The following is a 19,416-nucleotide window of genomic DNA, read 5'->3' on the forward strand; positions in this document are numbered from 1 at the left end:
CGACTTCATGATCTGATAACTCTGGTCATCTTTTCTCTACAATCTTAGCAGCCATCAAAAATGAGGACAGGTATTCCTTTTGCTTTTTACTTAGCATCCTGTCTCTAATACTTTTGCCAGAGTTTACCACAGGGCACCCCATCCCCTTCTCTTGCCCACCCCCCAAGCGTTTATCCGATGGCACATGTGTGCTGGGTAACACACCAGCCACAGGTATGGAGACCCCAAGGAGGAGGGGTCCCGGCCCTTGTTGTTCTTGTTAAGTGGGAAATTGTCCTAGATCTGCACCTGGGCAATTATCAAAGGAGAATGGCCTCTCGTTCCCTTTACTGGAACTGGAGCTTCACTTGGAATTATGGCTCCTTACGCCCAGCAGTGGTGGTTCTGCATAGACATCAGCTCTTGGAAAGCAAGGCAGCAGCCACTCCCTACCCCTTCAGAAGATTTTGGCAACTTGTTTTAATAGAATTATCTTTTGCTATTATTTAAATGATATTTATATCTATCATCCACAGTTTAGCAGACAAAATATTGGGGGATTTTTAAGAAAAAGCTATAGTTTTGCACATATTTTCATCCACTCATGAAGTTACAGTAGACTTTGGCAGTTTCATGCAACGTCCTCAATCTTATTGGAAGATGATGGATTGTAAATTATTAACAAACAAATACCTACATGCCTGTTCCATTCTCAGTATCAGTTTTGAAAATGAGAAGCAATGCCTGCAGTGGATTCTGTCCCCATGTGTCACATAACTATACACAGTGTTGGATTGTATTCATAAAATCAATGGCTTTGTGTTGGATTTGTATTATCTCAGTGTGGAACAAATGTCTTTGTCTTTTGGCAGAATACCATTTTCTATCACTGTCATAAATTTTTCATTATTTAAAATTATAAATAAATGGAGAAATCAGAAGGTGACTTTCTGCACTGTTGCCACATGATGGCTCAATAAGTTTCCCCCAAATTTCATGTCTTAACACTCTCTAATGTAAATATGATGTGGCCACCAAGTTATGACTTGTAGCTCTATGTGGAGTGCTTGGAATAAAAAAAAAAAAAAAAAGTCAGTCTTTATGGAATTGTTTTTGTCAGCAGCAAAAAAGGAGGATGGTGTGTATATTAACTCAGATCCATATTATTATCAGATGGTCCTGTTGCATTACATTTGTTTTTGCAATAAGAAATGAGCAACCAGATGTTAAATAAATGGCTAATTATTCTTTTTGCTGTGTCAGAATGTCAGTTAGATTAAATGACGCTAGATAATATAGCACCATACCCTAAAGTAGATTTATTCTGGTATGGATGGACAAATTAGACTTTGAGGTTCTCAGCACCATTTTCAGCATCTCAGCTGCTTAAATTGCCATGACCCTGTTACCTGTGTTTTAGTTTCTCAGGTGCCAAAACAAATGCTGTGCAATGGGTTGGCTTAAAAACAGGAATTTATTGACTCACATTTCAGACTAGAAGGCCCACTGCTTCCCGGGGTCAGTATCGTCTGACCGGCCTGCAAGCTTTGGGGGGTTCCTTGCTTTTCCATCACATGCCAGTGCACATGGCGGCAACTTCTTTCTCTTCCGGGCTCCACTGGCTTCCAGCTTCTTGTTTCACCCATGCCCTCTCCTATGTCCAATATCCTTTGCTTATAAGGACTCCAGCCATATTGGATTAAGGCCTCTAAAAGCCTCTCTTCCCCTTCTTCTGGTTTCTTCAGCTTTAGGCATAAGGGTCACCATATTTCTTCATCCCTTGATAGTCAAGTAGTGATTTCTTGGTGAATTTAAGGTACATGTTAAATGGGAAAATCTGAATAATTACTAACTTATACAGTAAGCAGAGTTCTTAAGATGTCTGAGTTTAGTCCCAGTTCTTTTTTTTTTTAAGATAATAATCTCTCTTTTAAAAAAAAGTGCATTTCCAGCAGGCTTACAAGGCTTCACTTTTCATTTGTGCAGAATCCACTGAAACTAAAATCGCTCACAGCTTAAAGTTTCGATTGATAAACTTCAGTGACTTTCTGCTGCCTGAGGGTAAAGTCCAAACCTCTGGAATTCAAGGAAACCTGGAGCTCAGGCTGTTTCCCTTACCTTATTCTCAGCTGTCTGCCTTCTTAAACCCACTGTTCTGACTCAGCCATCCCCCGATGAGCGCTCAGCTTTCCCTGCCATGGTGGTTTTGCTCCTGCCATGCCCCAGCCAGGAGTGTCCTCCATGTCAGTCTCCACTCATCTGGATTCTCTGCATCTGTCTTTGTTTGCCGGGACTGCCATGACAAATACCACACACCAGTTCGCGTAAACAATAGGAATTTACTGTCTCAGTTTGGGAAGCTGGAAGTCCAACATCAGGGTCTTGACAGGCCATGCTTCCTTCTGGAATCTGTCGCGTTCTGGTGCTGGCTCGCCGCAGTCCTTGGTGTCCTTCGGCTTCTGGATGCATCTCGGCTCCATCACGTGGCAGTAGGTGTCTCCTCTGGCTTTCACTAACTGCATCCAAGTTTCCTCTGCTTCCAGGCATGTGGACAAGGGCCCACCCTGATTCAATCTGGCCTCCTCTAAATAGGGTCTTCGAAGGCCCTATTTAAAAAGGAGTCCACCCCATAGGACCTGGGACTTGAACATGTCTTTGTGGGAAGCATGACTCAGTCTAGCACATCACCTTTCAAACTCCTCATCCAATGACGCTTTCTATCACTATGCTCCCCCTCTAGCAACTTCTCTTGATTCTGAATCCCTATAATATGTACTATCCGTGTCATTTATTTGGTTATTAATCCTCTGTGGTCCCTGGATTTTTAAAAATTGCAGTGGTCTATTTGCAATTTCATGTATTTGCATAATGTCTCCTCCAGAGGATGATCAGTGTCTTGAAGGCAGGTGCTGTGTCCTGTGATCTTCGTCTTCGTAGTGCATAGCACCGTGGCTGACCCGTGGGGGTCCCTGCACATGTTTGTTGAAAAAGTTATTTAACGTTTCTGAGCTGAGGGCATGGTGGTTCCATTGATAGCAACACAGACGCCGACGTCAGGCATCAGCTTATTCTGTGGGGCCAGTTGGCTCAGCTTTTGATATCCTGTTGCATGGTAGCCTGAGCATGTAGGCCCTAGAGGTGGAAGGCTAGGACTCAGTTGAGAACATATTTGTAACTGCAGACTTGAACTGGCTTACAAGCAGTGCTTCAAGCCACAGAGGAGATAAGTTTTCTGAGGAGAGGAGCGATTACTGGGGTGAGGAGTTTGGGATCAGTGAGGGGTGGTAGGATCACAAGCTCCAAAACACAGTTTGGAGACATAACCTAGAATTAGGGGGCAAGAGAAGGAATAATAGGTGGGAGAAGGAGGTCATCATTCACTTATTACTCCTACCTAGCATGAGTGATCCCACCTATTAGGTGCTGCTGAGGAAATGAGAGTAGGAAGGAAACTGAGGTGATGCATCAACATAAAAATGAGCGTCCAGGAGGGAATGATTAGTTACATGAAATGAAGAATATATTTTGGAGGAAGATGAAGACTTGAAAAAAGTTCCTCTGGGATAATTTATGGGTGACCATAGTTATTTGCTTGTTTTTTTGTTTTCTAAATAGCATTATTGAGATATAATTCTCATACCATAGGTTTTGCCCATTTAAAGTGTACAATTCAGTGGTTTTTTGGTGTAGAGTTGTGCAGTCATCACCATGATTGATTTTAGAACATTTTTATCACCCAGAAATGAAAACCCACACCCATTAGCAGTCATTCCTCCCACCTCCCACCCACCTTTCCTCAGCCCCTGGCAACTGCCGATCGCTTTCTAGCTCTGTCGGTTTGTCTATCCTGGACACGGTATAGATGCGTTCCGACATTATGTGGTCCTCTTTGACTTCTTTCACTTTCCACAGACCTTAGAGTTCTGAAAGCTGATTTATAAGATAAAAACAACAGGGATGGAGAGAGGAGGGGCAAGATGGCGGCATAGAGAGGAGTGGAAGCTAAGCAGTCCCCCTGGAACAACTACAAAAAACCAGAAACAACTAGTAAATAATCCAGAATAACTGCGGGGGGACAAACAAGACCATCCACTCATCATACACCAACCTGAATTGGGAGGAATGCCCGAGAACACAGCATAAAATCTGTAAGTAAAACCTGCGGAACCAGGTCGGGAGACCCCCTCCCTCATAGCCCGAGCTGCGGAGCCGCGTGGTGCCAGAGAGAAGCTCTCTCCCAGCAAGCGAGCTCCAACTGGGGTTTTAAGTAGCGAGTGTGAACTGCTCACTACAGGTACGCAGCCCCAAAAAACAGACAGAGGCTTTGGGTGACGACTGACCTGGGAGAGCCGGAGGGTCGCCTTGACTGGGTCTGAAGGGGACTATCTGTTTCTTTTTCGGCTCAGTGGAGAAAGCCCCAGTCATTTTAAGTTTCCAGGGCTGTGACTCGGGGAAGGGCGGAGACAGCACAAGCAGAGAGCGAGACCATTAAATGCTAATGACCTCCACCTGAGGGGTCTGTCTTCTCTAGGAGGAAAGGGGTGGGGCCCTTTCCATTCAGAACCAGACCCCAGAGCCTGGGGGAACACGGCCATACCTCCTCACACCAGTCAAGAATTATAGGCTAACAGGCATCACCTGCTGGGCAGAAAAGCACAGTGACCCGAGGCATCAAAGGGTGGAGCAATTTTCTAAGACACACCCGCAGGGAAACCAGATACTGAATATTTCTTCCCTCTGTTCTGGTCTGGGAAAACCTGATTTGGATAAAGAAGGAAACCATGACTAGACAACAGAAAATTACAACCTACACTAAGAAAAACAAAGTTCTGGCCCAGTCAAAGGAACAAACGTACACTTCAACTGAGATACAGGAATTTAAACAACTAATGCTAAATCAATTCAAAAAGTTTAGAGAAGATATTGCAAAAGAGATAGAGGCTGTAAAGGAAGCACTGGACCTGTATATGGCAGAAATCAAAAGTTCAAAAAACCTACTGGTAGAATCTATGGAAATGAAAGGCACAACACAAGAGATGAAAGACACAATGGAAACACAACAACAGATCTCAAGAGGCAGAAGAAAACACTCAGGAACTGGAGAGCAAAACACCTGAAAGCCTACACACAAAGGAGCAGATGGAGAAAAGAATGAAAAAATATGAGCAACGTCTCCGGGAACTCAAAGATGAAACAAAGTACAATAATGTACGTATCATTGGTGTCCCAGAAGGAGAAGAGAGGGGAAAGGGGGCAGAAGCAATAATAGAGGAAATAATTAATGAAAATTTCCCATCTCTTAAGAAAGACATAAAATTACAGATCCAAGAAGCGCAGCGTACTCCAAACAGAAGAGATATGAATAGGCCTACGTCAAGACACTTAATAATCAGATTATCAAATGTCAAAGACAAAGAGAGAATCCTGAAAGCAGCAAGAGAAAAGCAATCCATTACATACAAAGGAAGCTTAATAAGACTATGTGCAGATCTCTCAGTAGAAACCATGGAGGCAAGAAGGAAGTGGTGTGATATGTTTAAGATACTGAAAGAGAAAAACCACCAACCAAGAATCCTGTATCCAGCAAAGCTGTCCTTCAAATATGAGGGAGAGCTCAAAATATTTTCTGACAAACAGACAATGAGAGACTTTGTGAACAAGATACCTGCCCTACAGGAAATACTAAAGGGAGCACTACAGGGTGATAGAAGACAGGAGTGTGTGGTTTGGAACACAATTTTGGGAGATGGTAGCACAACAATGTAAGTACACTAAACAAAGGTAACTATGAATACGGTTGAGAGAGGAAGATGGGGAGCACGTGAGACACCACAAGAAAGGAGGAAAGATAATGACTGGGACTGTATAACTTGGTGAAATCTAGAGTATTCAACAATTGTGATAAAATGTACAAATATGTTGTTTTACGAGGGAGAACAAGCAAATGTCAACCTTGCAAGGTGTTAAAAATGGGGAGGCATTGGGGGAGGGATGCAATCAGCATAAACTAGAGACTGTAACTAATAGAATCATTGTATTGTGCTTCCTTTAATGTAACAAAGGTGATATACTAAGGTGAATGCAGATAAGAGGGGGGGATAGGGGAGGCATGTTAGATACTTGACATTGGTGGTATTGTCTGATTCTTTATGGTGGGTAATGTCCATGATCAACTGTACAAATACTAGAAATCACTTCATGAACCAGAACAAATGTATGACAATACAATTAGAAGTTAATAATAGAGGGGCATATAGGAAAGAACTATATACCTATTACAAACTATATACTACAGTTAGTAGTATTTCAACATTTTTTCATAAACAGTAACAAACGTACTATATCAATACTAGGAGTCAACAATTGAGGGAGGTTGGTTAGGGATAGGGGAGGATTAGAGTTTCCTTTTCTTTTTTTCTTTTTTCATCTTTCACTTTATTTCTTGTCTAGAGTAATGAAAAGTTTCTAAAAATTGAACAAAAATTAAGTGTGATGGATGCACAGCTGTATGAGGGTACCCAGGGGCAAGTGATTGTACACTTTGGATCTTTGGATAATTGTATGGTATCTGAACAATCTCAATAAAAATGAAAAAAAAATAAAAAATAAAAAAAAATAAATAAAAGACTTTTATAAATGCTTATAAATATTTGAAAAAAAGAGATTTGTTTTAAATTTATATTAGATATAATAAAACTTCAAGTTTGAAAGAGAGAAAAAAAAAAAAAAAAAAAAAAAAACAGGGATGCTGTTCTGTCCCTGAGAAATGATGGGAAACCTCCTACGAGGGTGAAGGCAGAACAGCTGGTTTCTCTAAAAAGTAGAGAAAAATCCCAATCCAGCCTCTACTTTTCCCAGCCAGAGGAACCACAGAAGGCTCCCCTCACAGCTTATCTTCATCTCATTGACCCCAAGTTTGAAGAATTGGCTGAAATTGTGTTTCCGATCTGCTTCTTCCCCAAGGGGCCGATTTTTACCCATAACCCAGTGTGTTTTTACACTACCCCCATTCTTCGGTCTCTTCTGAGGCTAGCTTTCTTGGAGCTCACTCCTTTTGGAGATTTGCAAGTGAAAATTGTGTTGCTTTAGGTTGTCATAGGCAGCATCTGCTCCTTCTGGGATTCCATCAGGTAGGAGTTGTCCCCTCTTTACAATGGATAGATCAAGGCCGAAGGTGCTTTAGCGCAGAGATCTGAAGCAAGGGAATAGCTCACAGCTTTCTGAGTTCCTTTTTTGCTAGGAACCACAGGGTTATGAGCCTGGAAAGGAATCATCAGCCCAAACACCAGGAGCCGGGTACTCTGCTGGACACTCTTCCCTTTGCAGGAGCACACTGGGCCAAGCCCATGTTCAACCCTCGTCCGTGATGTCCTGTGGGAATCGGTGGGACTTATTTTCATTCCAATGAATTGAAAGATTGTGGCTTAAAAGGAATAGAAAACAAGCCCCATTTTAAAAAATGTGTAATGCTTGAATATAAGAAGACTGCTCAAATTTCAGAACTCCACCTACAAGGTATGAAATCTAACACGTTCACGACCTTTCGTTGCCTCCCATGTGCCCTATTCAGCCTTTGAAATTGTAGGTCAGAATTTTAATTGGTGCAATGTTTCCTTGCTCATTAAGCTGTTAAACCTATTTTTATGTATTTCTGAAGTCTCTGGTTATTATGACTGATAGTCATTTAATTTCATAAACATAGACACCCTGTCATAGGAAAATAGTGTTATTACGTATGGATGTTTATAGTCAGTCCTAATAGGGAATTCCCTCATTTTACTCCCTACATCTAAAAGAACCCACAGCCTCTTGCTTTGAAATCCTGCTGGTAAAAACAAGAATTAAATACATGAAATATCTAAAGAATGGGTTGGGCATTTAGATTTACCCTTTCCATACGACTTTGTAAAACAAAGAAGGAAGCTTGCTACATGCTAAGCTCCATGGTAGGTATTTGTCATGTAAGCATTAGAACAACCCTGATCATCTCCATGAGACAGGTGGGGAAACTGAGACTCAGAGTTAAAGTAACTTTCCCAAAATTATACAGGAACTTGGAGTTAAAGCTGGAAATTAAATCCAGGTTTGTCTGACACTAAATCCCACATGCTCTGATCTTTTCTACATAATTTCAAATATAATCATAAAGATTTAAACTATAGAGAAATGCTCCATGATGTGGAATAACCAGAAATGTCATTGAGAGTTATGAAATTGTTTTATTTCCTCTTGTTCCAATGCAAATTTCATAATTAACACTGGATAAATAATAGATATATGATTAAAATGTTATAATGCCCCTGTTATAGATGTTAGAACATCAATAAATACACAAATGGATGTGCAGAAGTATTAAAAAGTGGGACACTGTAGGTAGAACACTCTGGATTACCAGGAAGCTAGTCTATAATCTTTTTTTAAAACACTAATATTCTTCAGTGGCTGTAACAGTATTCTGCAGCCAAATTTTCAAATAAGCAATTTGAGTAGCATATTGGGGGTCCCCAAGATCACCTCTTGCTTGGAGAACTCACAGGACTCAACATATAGTCATTATCATGAGTGAGATTTATTACAGTGAAAGGACACAAAGTAAAATCAGCAAAGGGAAATGGTGCCTGGGGCGAAGTCTGGGGGACACCAGGTGCAAGCTTCCCGAGTCCCCTCCCGGTGGAGTCACAGAGCACCCACTTCATCCCAGCAGTGACTGTTGACAACACGTGCCCAGTGCTGTCTACCCGGGAGGCCCGTGAGAGCCTCGGGGTCCGGGGTGTTTATTGGGGGCCACTACCTGGCAGAGACCAGCATTCAAGACTCCCAGAAGGAAAGCAGGTGTTCAGCATAAAACATATCATTTTTACAGACAATTTAGGTGCCATGAGCCACAGTCATTGGCGAGGGAATGGTGGGGACCCTCCCCAGGTCCAGGTCCCCACAGATGCCAGCCACGGCCAACCTCTTGAGCAGGCCTTTCTTAGGGTAGCAGTCTCAGGCCTGCTCTGTTAGCTCTTTTCTGCACAGGTAGATTGAAACTATGATAGTGAAACATAGGAAATTGCTAGTGTACAATCTTTTTTTTACTAAACAACTGGCAGTTTCACATGCTTTAACTTCTAGTTCTGTGCTCTAGGTCACTGTGTGTGGAGCCTGGGAGCTGTCAATGCGCAGAGTGCAAAGAGCTCAGAATTAAGAGCTGACCTTTTACTGTTTCCTGGTCCAACTTCCACCTTGTGTTAAAAATAGGGACTGAAACACATTATCCTCATTGCTGTCGATCCATGTATCATTCACTGAGATTTAGACTCAGTTTGTAACCACAGATGTCTTATTAGAGCAAGCATTTTTATAAAACAGGTCATTGCCCAGTTCATTTGGCCAGTTGAGAGAAGACTCTTCAACCAGAGCACACAGCCAAAAATAGAAGCCAGGTGGCGAGAACCCCTTGAGCTTTATGGGAAGTCAGGGCAGGGAACAACCTTCTAATGCCCTGAATCGTTGTGGACTTCCTGGAGCTGCAGGGTTTTTACCAGATGAAGGCTGCAAGTGCCAGCTGCTTCTCCTCTCTGTTGGGTTTCCAAGTCCCTGAGAGAGGCGGAGCCCCGACTGCAGGCTGCTGACCACAGGCTGCTGACCACAGGCTGCCCGTCTGTGTCCTTCCTCCTGGGTCCATTCCAGCTCATGGGACACTAATGGGATAAAGCTTTCAAGCTAATGGGAAGATCAATAAAGATTTTATAAGGCTAATGAAGAATTATTGAACATCATGGTAGATGGCTTAGTTTTCTTTCCTAAAAAAATGAAAGAAAAGAGATTCAAATAAAAAATACTGGAAATCCAGTCATTGAAAATGATGTTTAAAAAACGGTAAATTAAAATAATGGTAAAGTGAGATCCCATCTGCCTAGGTACATGTTACTTTGGGTTTCCAGACTTTTAGATTTTGGAAATCTTGAATAAATTTCTGTTTTCATTCTATGCTCAAGCAGTAAAATTCCCTGCACTTTGATTAAATAAAAAAAAAAAACAAACAAAAAACAAAACACCAAACAAACTCAAGGTTTTATTTTCCCATTATTATGACTGAGGGTTTGTGTGTGTGTGTGTTTTCTTTCTAAAGCTCGTATTTACTTAGTGTGATGTGATGTGATGATAAGTTGAAAGGCTCTTTATCATGCTCAGAAAGCTGTCATCTCTCCAAGCCCCAGACAGACTGATGAGTAGCTCTTCCCAAACCAGGTGGGCCCTAAAAACCATCCCAGTAAGTCAAGCCTACCTGCAGGCCAGGAGGTGCACCCACACCCAACCTGGAAACTCCTCGTCCGCCTGGAAGCAGGTGGTCACCTCTGCCCCACCTCCCGGTCAGTTGCTTACTTTAATCCCGGGAGCCAGTAGTAAGGCTGCTGTCCCCAGGTTACACAGGTGTCCTTTTCCTGTTTGTGCTGGGTGAGCAGATCCCCAGGAAGTAGAGCCCCAGTTTCCCACATTTGTGTAGGTAGTAGAGAGAACAGAAAATACTTTCTACCATTTATTGAGTCTTGCTGTGATATTATCTGTACATTATCTCAATTTTCACAATTTTGAAAATAAGTGTTTTCCCTAATAAGAGGTGGAGAAATTGAGACTTAGAGAAGTTAAGTCCTGGGCCCAAAAAGTCAGAGGTCTGCTGACTCCAAAGCCCGCTCTTCCCTTCTAGACATGCAGCTTTGCTGCACAGGACCTCTGGAAAGAGTATAAGAGCCGAGATGAAAAGGGCTGAATGTTTGTGAAAGCCCTGCTGGGTGCCAAGCCCTATGGTGGATGCATTCATTCATTTATTTATAAACTTTTAATTTTGAAATATTTTCAAATTTATAGGACAGTTATAGACATAATACAAAATTCCGACAGAGAACTCCAACATACCCACAACCCAGACACCCAGATCCACCAACTTTTAACGTTTTGCCACATTTGCCCTATCATTCTATCTATCCATCTATCTATCCATCTTCTATTTTATAAACACTTGAGAGTAGGTTCCATGCTCCTTGAACACTTAATACTTGGCATGTACTTTTCCTAAGAACAAGGATATGCACTTATGTAACCACCTTCTATACAGTTTTCAAGTTCAAGAAATTTAACATTGATATAAAACTTATAGCCTATGTGCCAGTTTGTTCACATGTCCCAGTAATGTCCTTTGGGTCTTTTTTCCTCTATTATTGTATCCAGCCCAGGACCATGTAATGCATTTAGTTGTTATTGTCTCTTTAGTCTCTCTCTCTAAATTGTGGAAGCACATACACGACATGAACTTTCCCATCTCAACCACTCCCAAGCCCACAGCTCAGTGGATTAATCACATCCACACCACTTTCCATCACCAGAACTTTCCCATCACCTCAAACAGAAACCCTCCACCATTGTGCATTAGCTTCCCATTCTCCCTCCCTTCCCCAACTGTAGTCTACTTTCTCTCACTATGAATTTGAATATTCTGGCTCTTTCATATAAGTGGAATCATAGAATATCTATCCCTTTCTATCTGACTTACTTCACTCAGCATGATGTCTTCAAGATTCATCTACATTATAGCATGTATCAGAACTCCATTCCTTTTTGGGATTAAATAATATTCCATTGTATGTTTCTTTTTATTTATCCATTCGTCTACTGATGGACATTTGAATTGCTTCCACTTTTTGGCTATCGAGAATAATGCTGCTATAAGCATTGATATACAAGTATCTGTTTTAGTCCTTGCTTTCAATTCTTTTGAGTATATACCCAGAAGTGTGATTGCTGGGTCATGTGGTAGTTCTGTGTTTAATTTTTTGAGGAACTGCCGAACTATTTTCACAACTGCTGCATCATTTTACATTCCCACCAACAATGTACTAAGATTCTTATTTCTCTGCATCTGTACCAACATTTCTTTTCTACTTTTTTATTAATCGCCATTCTGGTGGGTGTGAGGTGGCATCTATTGTGGTTTTGATTTGCATTTCCTGAATGACTAATGATATTGAGCATCCTTCCATGTGCTTGTTGCCATTTGTATATTTCCTTTCGCATATGGTAGATTCCTGACATAGATCTTTACATTTAATCTTCCCAACAACCCTGGGAGTTAGGCACTATCACCCCCCTGTGTCCACTTCAGAGAAGTTAAGTAAAGTTCTTAAGATCAGTCAACTAGTAAGCAGCAAGGCTCAGGTTTAAACCCAGGTTTAATTGAGAATATATCCCTGCTTTTATCATGAGATTGTGTTGCCCAAAGAGGTTATTGGAGAAAGGTGAATTCTTATCGTGGTGAGAGGGAAATACTCATATAAAAGCTGAAAGACAGCCCAAAAACTTTAGATAAATATCCAGACTAATGCTAAGAAAATGACAGAATTTAACCTTGGACTAAGCAACTTGACAATTTTTAAAAAGCATTTTAAATTTGTCTTGTTATCAGTATGATTTACAGGATCTTCTGATCTAGGAATGAATTCCTGAGATCCAGATAATTATTTGTAGGATGAGGATAAAGTGGACAGTTAGACTTTTGACATGCAGCTAGAATGGATCCAGTAACAGTCAGACATAGACAAACCAGAATCTTCAGTTTGAGATTTATTTTTTTGCATTTGAATTTCAGAACAGTAAAGCAAATTGCAGCACCACCCAGTAAATTCTATCTCCCAGTTCACTCCCTTTGGATGACTTACTGCATTACGTTCTTTGAATAGTTTAGTGACTAATGCATGAACTTCATTCTTAGAAGACCAAATACCTTAGGTTCCAGTTGCACTTGCACATGGTTTCTGGATTTGTAAACTGGTGGGACAGCTAGGGTAAATGACGTTTGCAGACACTCGAACACACCACCGCTACAGGGTTGGTCACCTTTTGAGCTGAGGACATTGGATTTGGTGGCCTCCATCTGAAGAGGACCTCATTCGCACTGTATGCTCCTTAAGGGCAGAGGTTGTAATGACTTCACCTTTCTAATCTCATGATACAAAGGTTAACAGGACTTGTTGAACAGGTGAATGGTTCTAGATAAACTGTACGAAACTAAAACTTTCTTTTTTTGTCTCATTTGTGTAGCGCCTGACAGCTACAAAGTGCAAGATAAGAAAAGTACAGGCTCCAACCGCCCCTCTTCTGCTATTTCAGGACAAAATGGCAACCACTCAGGAAATAAACCAGGTATGGTACACTGCACTGGCTTTGGGAAAATGAGGCTTCTCCCAAAAGCGTACAGGCCAGCTGACGAATGACAGATCAAACAATGCTGGCATGGAGGAGAGCCTGGGTCTGGGCCTGCCTCCGGCTCACTCCCACACTGGCTCGTCTGAGTTTAAGTCAGAGCACCTCTTAAAATCTTAATTTTCTCTCTTCAAAACAGAGATTTAGATACATACCTTGTTTACGGGTCAGGATTGCTTTGATAATCGATGAGGTGGCATATGTTTACTGTAAAGCAGTGAATAAAAGCTAATAATTTTACCATTCTGTTTGAGATGATAGCTATGACACAGCTTTTTGTACCTGTATATCCAGCATTATTGCATATCTTTTGTGACTTTTTCAAAAACCATTTTTTAGCAATCTTTACACAGCAAAGCTGGTATGGAATTATGTTTTTGTTCTCTATCCCCTGCCATGATTGTCCACCTACACATTTTATTTAATAGGCTGTGATTCATGGTCTGTTCTTACTCAGTGATACAAAGCAGTAAACAGTCTGTAAATATAATACAAACAATCGAACAGATGGTGCAGTTGCTACCAGGTACCAGCAAGCCCTGCGTAGTCCTTGGGAGAGACTAAGGTATAGGACGATGGTGAGAATCACAGGAAGATACAGGTGAACCAAGTGGTCACCCCAGGAGCCCTCGGAGGCCTCCTTCATGCCTCATCCCAGCCCCCAGTTACTGAAGACCAGTGACTCGGTGAGAATAAAGATGGGAGATAACTGGGTGGAGCCTTGTGGGGAACATTCCCCATTATGCTTAGTTGTGTAATTTTTTTTTTCATGTGGAAAGGTCTTAAACAGACAAAGCCATCTAGCTTGTCAGTTAGAAGAAAGAATAACAAATGCTGAGGCAAGAATTGCAGGAGCGCCGTGAGTGAGAAGTGAGGTGCAGTTTCAGCAAAGGGTGAATTAGTCTGGGATTGACTCATCTAGGAAGCTCGTCTTTTCATTCACTCACCCAGTATTTGTTGAGTTCCTCTTTTGTGGCTGGGACTGTGAAGGGCACCGTTTGAGCAAAACAGCATGGCGCCTGCCTCGTGGAGCTTATCATTGTTCTTTACACCCAGGTGATGATTCTTACGGGAGAAGAAGTTCTTCCACATGGAAACCCCACTTGCTTTGAACATAGCTCAATTGTTTGTACTACAGTTCCCCTGGATTTCTCCCCATCAACCATTCCTTCTAATTTCTATCAGTCTTTACCAGGCAGTTTATTCTTTGAGGTCATGATTCCCCCTAGTATCTGCATATCACTATGTGGGTACTAGGGATATCACACTAAGGTATGACCCCACCCCTCAGTCCACAGTGTGTGGAGTAAACGGGTACATGAACAGTGTAATGAGAAAATGTCCACACTGTGCATGGGGAGCACAGAGGCCAGGAAATCTTCAGCATCCCAGCTGGCCACCTCTTTACAGAGCTGTTTGGTTTGTAGGGCTAAAGGCAAGTTAACTGAGGAGACATTTCATTTCAATTAATCTTCTGAGCATCCATATGTCTGCTTTCCTATATATTAAGATAAGCACAAGACCATAAGAGACTCTTATTTCAAGGACCATCAGGTCATCTTCCTAAGTCTCTTCTAAAGATGATGCATGTGATGACATGTTGGAGGGGTAGGCTTGAGGAAAACCTTTTAATTTTATGGGATATGACTCATGGGAACATCTGTCTAAAGGAGTCTGTTGATTCTCCTTCTCTAGAACTTAAAAAGGAAAAACAGTACCTGCCGTATTTGGGGATATTTTGAGTACTGCCCTAGTCAAACGTGAGCATCCTGGTCAGGTGATTTCTCAGTATGCCTTTTAGCACAGTGAACCGTAGCTAAGTTTCCTTCTTCCCTCCTTTACCTTCTGATACTTGAAACTCACTAGAAGCTCCAGAACATATATTTGCTTTAGAGAGCACCCATCCACACCTCACAGTGTTTTCTAAGTATGGGCACATTTTGTCTCATGTTATTGTTCAACTATGAGTACTTGAACCCAGACCAAAGGAGGCAGTTTGCAGAGTTCAGGCCAGTCTACATCTCCTGCAGAAAAGGGCGATAGTGGTTCTGAACTCTACCAGCTGCCTCCGATCCATTTAGAGGTTTGACCTAATTAAAAGATAAAAATGCATTTTTTCATGAACTGTACGTGCCTGAGAAAAGCAGAAACTCAAATTAATTAAAAATCCCTCTTATTCCTATCCCTTTGCTACCCCCCACCACAAGTTGTAAAAGAGCCACTAAAGCATCCTCCTGCCTTACTGTTCACCAAGGATGTTCCCTCACAGATAAATTCCCAGCTTGGAGCCTTCCGGCCCTTCTCTGACTAAATACATCATGCCCTCCTAATGACCCTAGAGGTGCCAGGGTGTGTCAAACAGAATTAAGATAGGGATCTGGCCTTAGGCCTCAGCTCAGACACTTAACTGCAGTCTTTGTCAGTCATACCTGTTTGCCCCGGTTTTCTCATATGGAGACCTAACTTGTCATTAAATGAATGAGCTGTTGACTATCTCATAAGGCTAAGGGGAAGAATAAAATGGTAATATATGTGAAAGTGGTTTGTGAAATGCAAAACCTTATAACAGAAGTTATTTGTCATATGAGCAATAGTTATTCAGATATGTCAAGGTCTAGTGAGTTCTTAACAAAACCCCTGTCAATGTGCATTGATTTTCCTGGTTGCAGGGGTCACTCTTGAGTAGAAGAACCACACTTTCGGGTTTGTGAAGAACAGTCTGGGTTGTGCATGTCATCCCAGCTTGGTATTGATACCACTCCCTTTCACTCGTAAAAGTGCCCCAGTTTGGATGGCCAGCATACTTTTATTTTTAACTTTTTATTGTAGTGACATATATACAACTCAAAATTTTAACCACTTTCAAGGGTACAATTCAACAGTATTAATTACATACACAATATTGTGCTACCGTCATCAATGTCCGTTACCCCAAGTTTTCATCACTCCTTATAAACTGTACCCCTTGAGCAATAGTCACCCTGCTTTTTAATCATCATAGGTATGGGGTTGAATGCGGAGTTTACTTCCATCAAAATTCTCTTTCTCTTAATACCTTTTTCCTTCTGAAAGTTGGTAATTTTATTCTAATAACAATAGATCTATTGAGAAGCCAGATGGAATGTACGTGATGTTAAATTGTTTTCTGTACCTTAACTTTGTTTCAGGGAAAGTGGCATGGAGATGGAAATGAGAGGGAGACAAAGTTATGGGAAGTTCACTAATTACTAGGTATTATCCAACTGTATTTTTTCCTTTTTGAAAATGTCTTTAAAGACACATGTGATTACTTTTTACTTACTAAAAAAGACAGCTAGCATTTAATTTTTTTAAGTATCTTAACAGATAAAAGATTGTTTTTACTTTGCTCTCCTGGTTCATGTTAATGAGAGTTTAAGGGCACTGAAAGTTAGCTCAGGTTCTTTGCTCATTGACTCATTCATTCATTCAACAAATACTTACTGAACAGTCTTGTTTCTGTCAGGCACAGTGCTGGGCGTTGGGAATACAGCAGCAAACAAAACAGATGAGACTTTGGCCCCGTGGAGCTGATGTTCCAGTGTAGAGAGCCCTGGGTGCAGTGGGAGAGGGGGCTGCTGGCAGCTCAGAGCTGAAATGCGCTGCTTTTCACCACGGGGGTTATTTCTCCTTTACAATCCACAGGTCTTTTGTTTTAATTAGGGACCTTTTTATCACAAACTTTAACCATGCAAATACCACCTTTGTTATTTTTGCCTTTTCCCTGGACAACCTGAACAGTTAAACTACTTTCTTTAAAGTAACTCAATTTTTCTACTCAAATACATGTAGTTTTAAAGGAAACTATCAACACCAAGATAAATGGAATTTTTATACATCAAACTAAGATAATTATAAAAATTAAGTACCATGAAACAAAATCATTTTCTTAAACTCTGGCTGGATGCATTTGTGTCTGAGGCTTCAAACCTCAGACCTGCTCTCTCTCTGGTAAAAAAAAAAAAAATAGAAAACTGTTAGGTGTTGTTGTGGTTTTCAGTTGCTGCATATCCATCTACTCCCGGACTTGGTGGATTAAAACAGCAGCCGCTTTATTATCTCTCATGACTCCTCTGCTCCGTCTGGCATTGGCTGGGTCACTCTGTAGGAACAGCTGCCTCTGGGCCCCTCTGGGGTTCCTGGCGGACCCCCTCATGTGTACAACCTGGGAGTGGCAGGACACGGTCCTGCGTTCCTTCTCCTTTCCCTGTAGTCTCCTTTCCCCATGGGTCTCTCCAGCAAGGTGGTCGGACCTCCTCTGTGCACCAGAGAGCTGGAAGAGACCAGGTGGAAGCTTCCAGGCCCCTCCCAGGTGAGGCTGGGGCCCAGATTCAAGGGGAAAGGATACCGAGCCTGCCCCTCCCAGAGAGGGCCCAAGTGCCCACTGCCGTCCTCATCAGACACAGGTGTCAGTGACATTCCAGCACCAGAGTGACTCCATGTTGACATAATCACAAGGATAAAAGTGGAATTGTTAACTGAATAACTCTTTCACTCTGCAACTCAGTATTTTTAGTGCCAGGTTCATAAACCAAAATCATCTAGTATATCACTATCAGTGATATATCACCATCGGTGATATACTTTATCCATCTCATACTTTATAAATGTTGCACTAACTCTTTAATTCCTCAACTTGAATTCCCAGTGAATCGTGGTTGTCATTTCATCACTGATCTCAGGAAGGCCAGTGGAAGCCACTGCAGTCTTATACACTGGTCTCGTGTCTGGTGGTTTGATTGACATGTTTGTGCAGTATTCTGTGCACCTTTGTTTCTTAGATATTGTGTTGCTGGGCAGGATGTAGATTGTCACATATGAAGAACATAGTTTTCATATGAGATGTTGGCATAGAAATCGTGGAAAACCATGCCACCTCTTGCACTGCTAAGTAGGAGAGAAATGTCACATACTTCGTTTGATATATTGTCTGTCATCAGAATTTATAAATGATATTTTTAAAGTAATTAAACCTTCTGTTTTACAAACTTTCTGTAATGTGGTTATGTGGCTCTTATAAATAAATTTAATTTAAAAGTTTTATAGTCAAAGTTTTTGAGTTAGTAAACCTCATATTATTTAAGGGGGATAAATAATTTAAATTATCTCTTAAAATTATTTAAGAGATAAGTAATTGTTAAAAGTGTTTCTTCTAATTTTTTTTTGAAGCAGTTGTAGGTTTGCAGAAAAATCATCCAGAAAGTGAGTTCTCATGTGCCCACACATAACAGTTTTCCCAATTATGAACATTGTACATTAGTGTGGTACCTTTGTAATCGATTGATGACACATTATTATTGTAATTACACTATTAACTAGAGACCATGGTTTTACATTAGGGTTCACTCTTTATGTTGTACAGTTCTATGGTGTTTGTTTTTCTTATATGCAACCTAAAATTTCCCATTTTTTCCACTTTCAAATATACAATTCAGTGCTTGATTACATTCACAAAGTTGTGCCGCCATCTGCATCACCCAGCACCAAAACTTCTCCATCACCCCAAGGAGAAACTCTGTACCAATTAAGCATTAACTCCCCATTCCCTATCCTGACCCGACCCCAAGTAACCTGTTATCTAGTTTCTGACTTTAAATTTATGTATTCTTCTTATTTCATATCAGTGATATCATGTAGTGTTTGTCCTTTGTGTCTGGCTTATTTCACTCAACATGATGTCTTCAGGGTTCATCTGCATTGTTGCTTGTGTCAGAACTTCATTCCTTTTTATGGCTGAATAATATTCCATTGTACATATACTCCACATTTTGTTTTTCCATCATCTGTTGATGGACACTTGGGTTGCTTCCACCATTTGGCAATTGTGAATATTGCTGCTATGCACATTGATGTGCAAATATCTGTTTGAGTCCCTGCTTTCAATTCTTTGGGGTGTATACCTACAAGTGGAATTGCCAAGTCGTATGGTAATTCTCTACTTAGCTTTCTGAGGAACTGCCCAACTGTGTTCCACAGTGGCTGCACCATTTCACATTCCCCCCAACAATGAACTAGTGTTCCTGTTTCTCCACATCTTCTCTAACACTTATTTTCCCTTTTTTTTTTAAAGTAGCCATTCCAGTGGACGTGAAATGGTATCTCCATGTGGTTTTGATTTGCATTTCCCTAATGTCTAATGATGTTGAGTATCCTTTCATGTGCTTATTGGCTATTTGT

At 41.1% G+C, this 19,416-nt stretch overlaps 1 protein-coding gene across 11 annotated transcripts in view; it reads left to right on the forward strand.

Annotated features, from left to right (window-relative positions):
- Nucleotides 1-19,416, forward strand: part of MAP7 (microtubule associated protein 7) — a 174,749-nt gene that overhangs the window by 95,284 nt on the left and 60,049 nt on the right. For all 11 annotated transcript variants that reach the window (XM_037842476.1, XM_037842480.1, XM_037842481.1 and 8 more), the window contains one exon: nt 13,060-13,161. In XM_037842476.1, coding sequence (XP_037698404.1) covers nt 13,060-13,161 — 102 coding nt within the window. The remainder of the gene's footprint in view (nt 1-13,059; nt 13,162-19,416) is intronic.

The sequence above is a fragment of the Choloepus didactylus genome, chromosome 7, assembly GCF_015220235.1.
Source record: "Choloepus didactylus isolate mChoDid1 chromosome 7, mChoDid1.pri, whole genome shotgun sequence".
Lineage (NCBI taxonomy): Eukaryota > Metazoa > Chordata > Mammalia > Pilosa > Megalonychidae > Choloepus > Choloepus didactylus.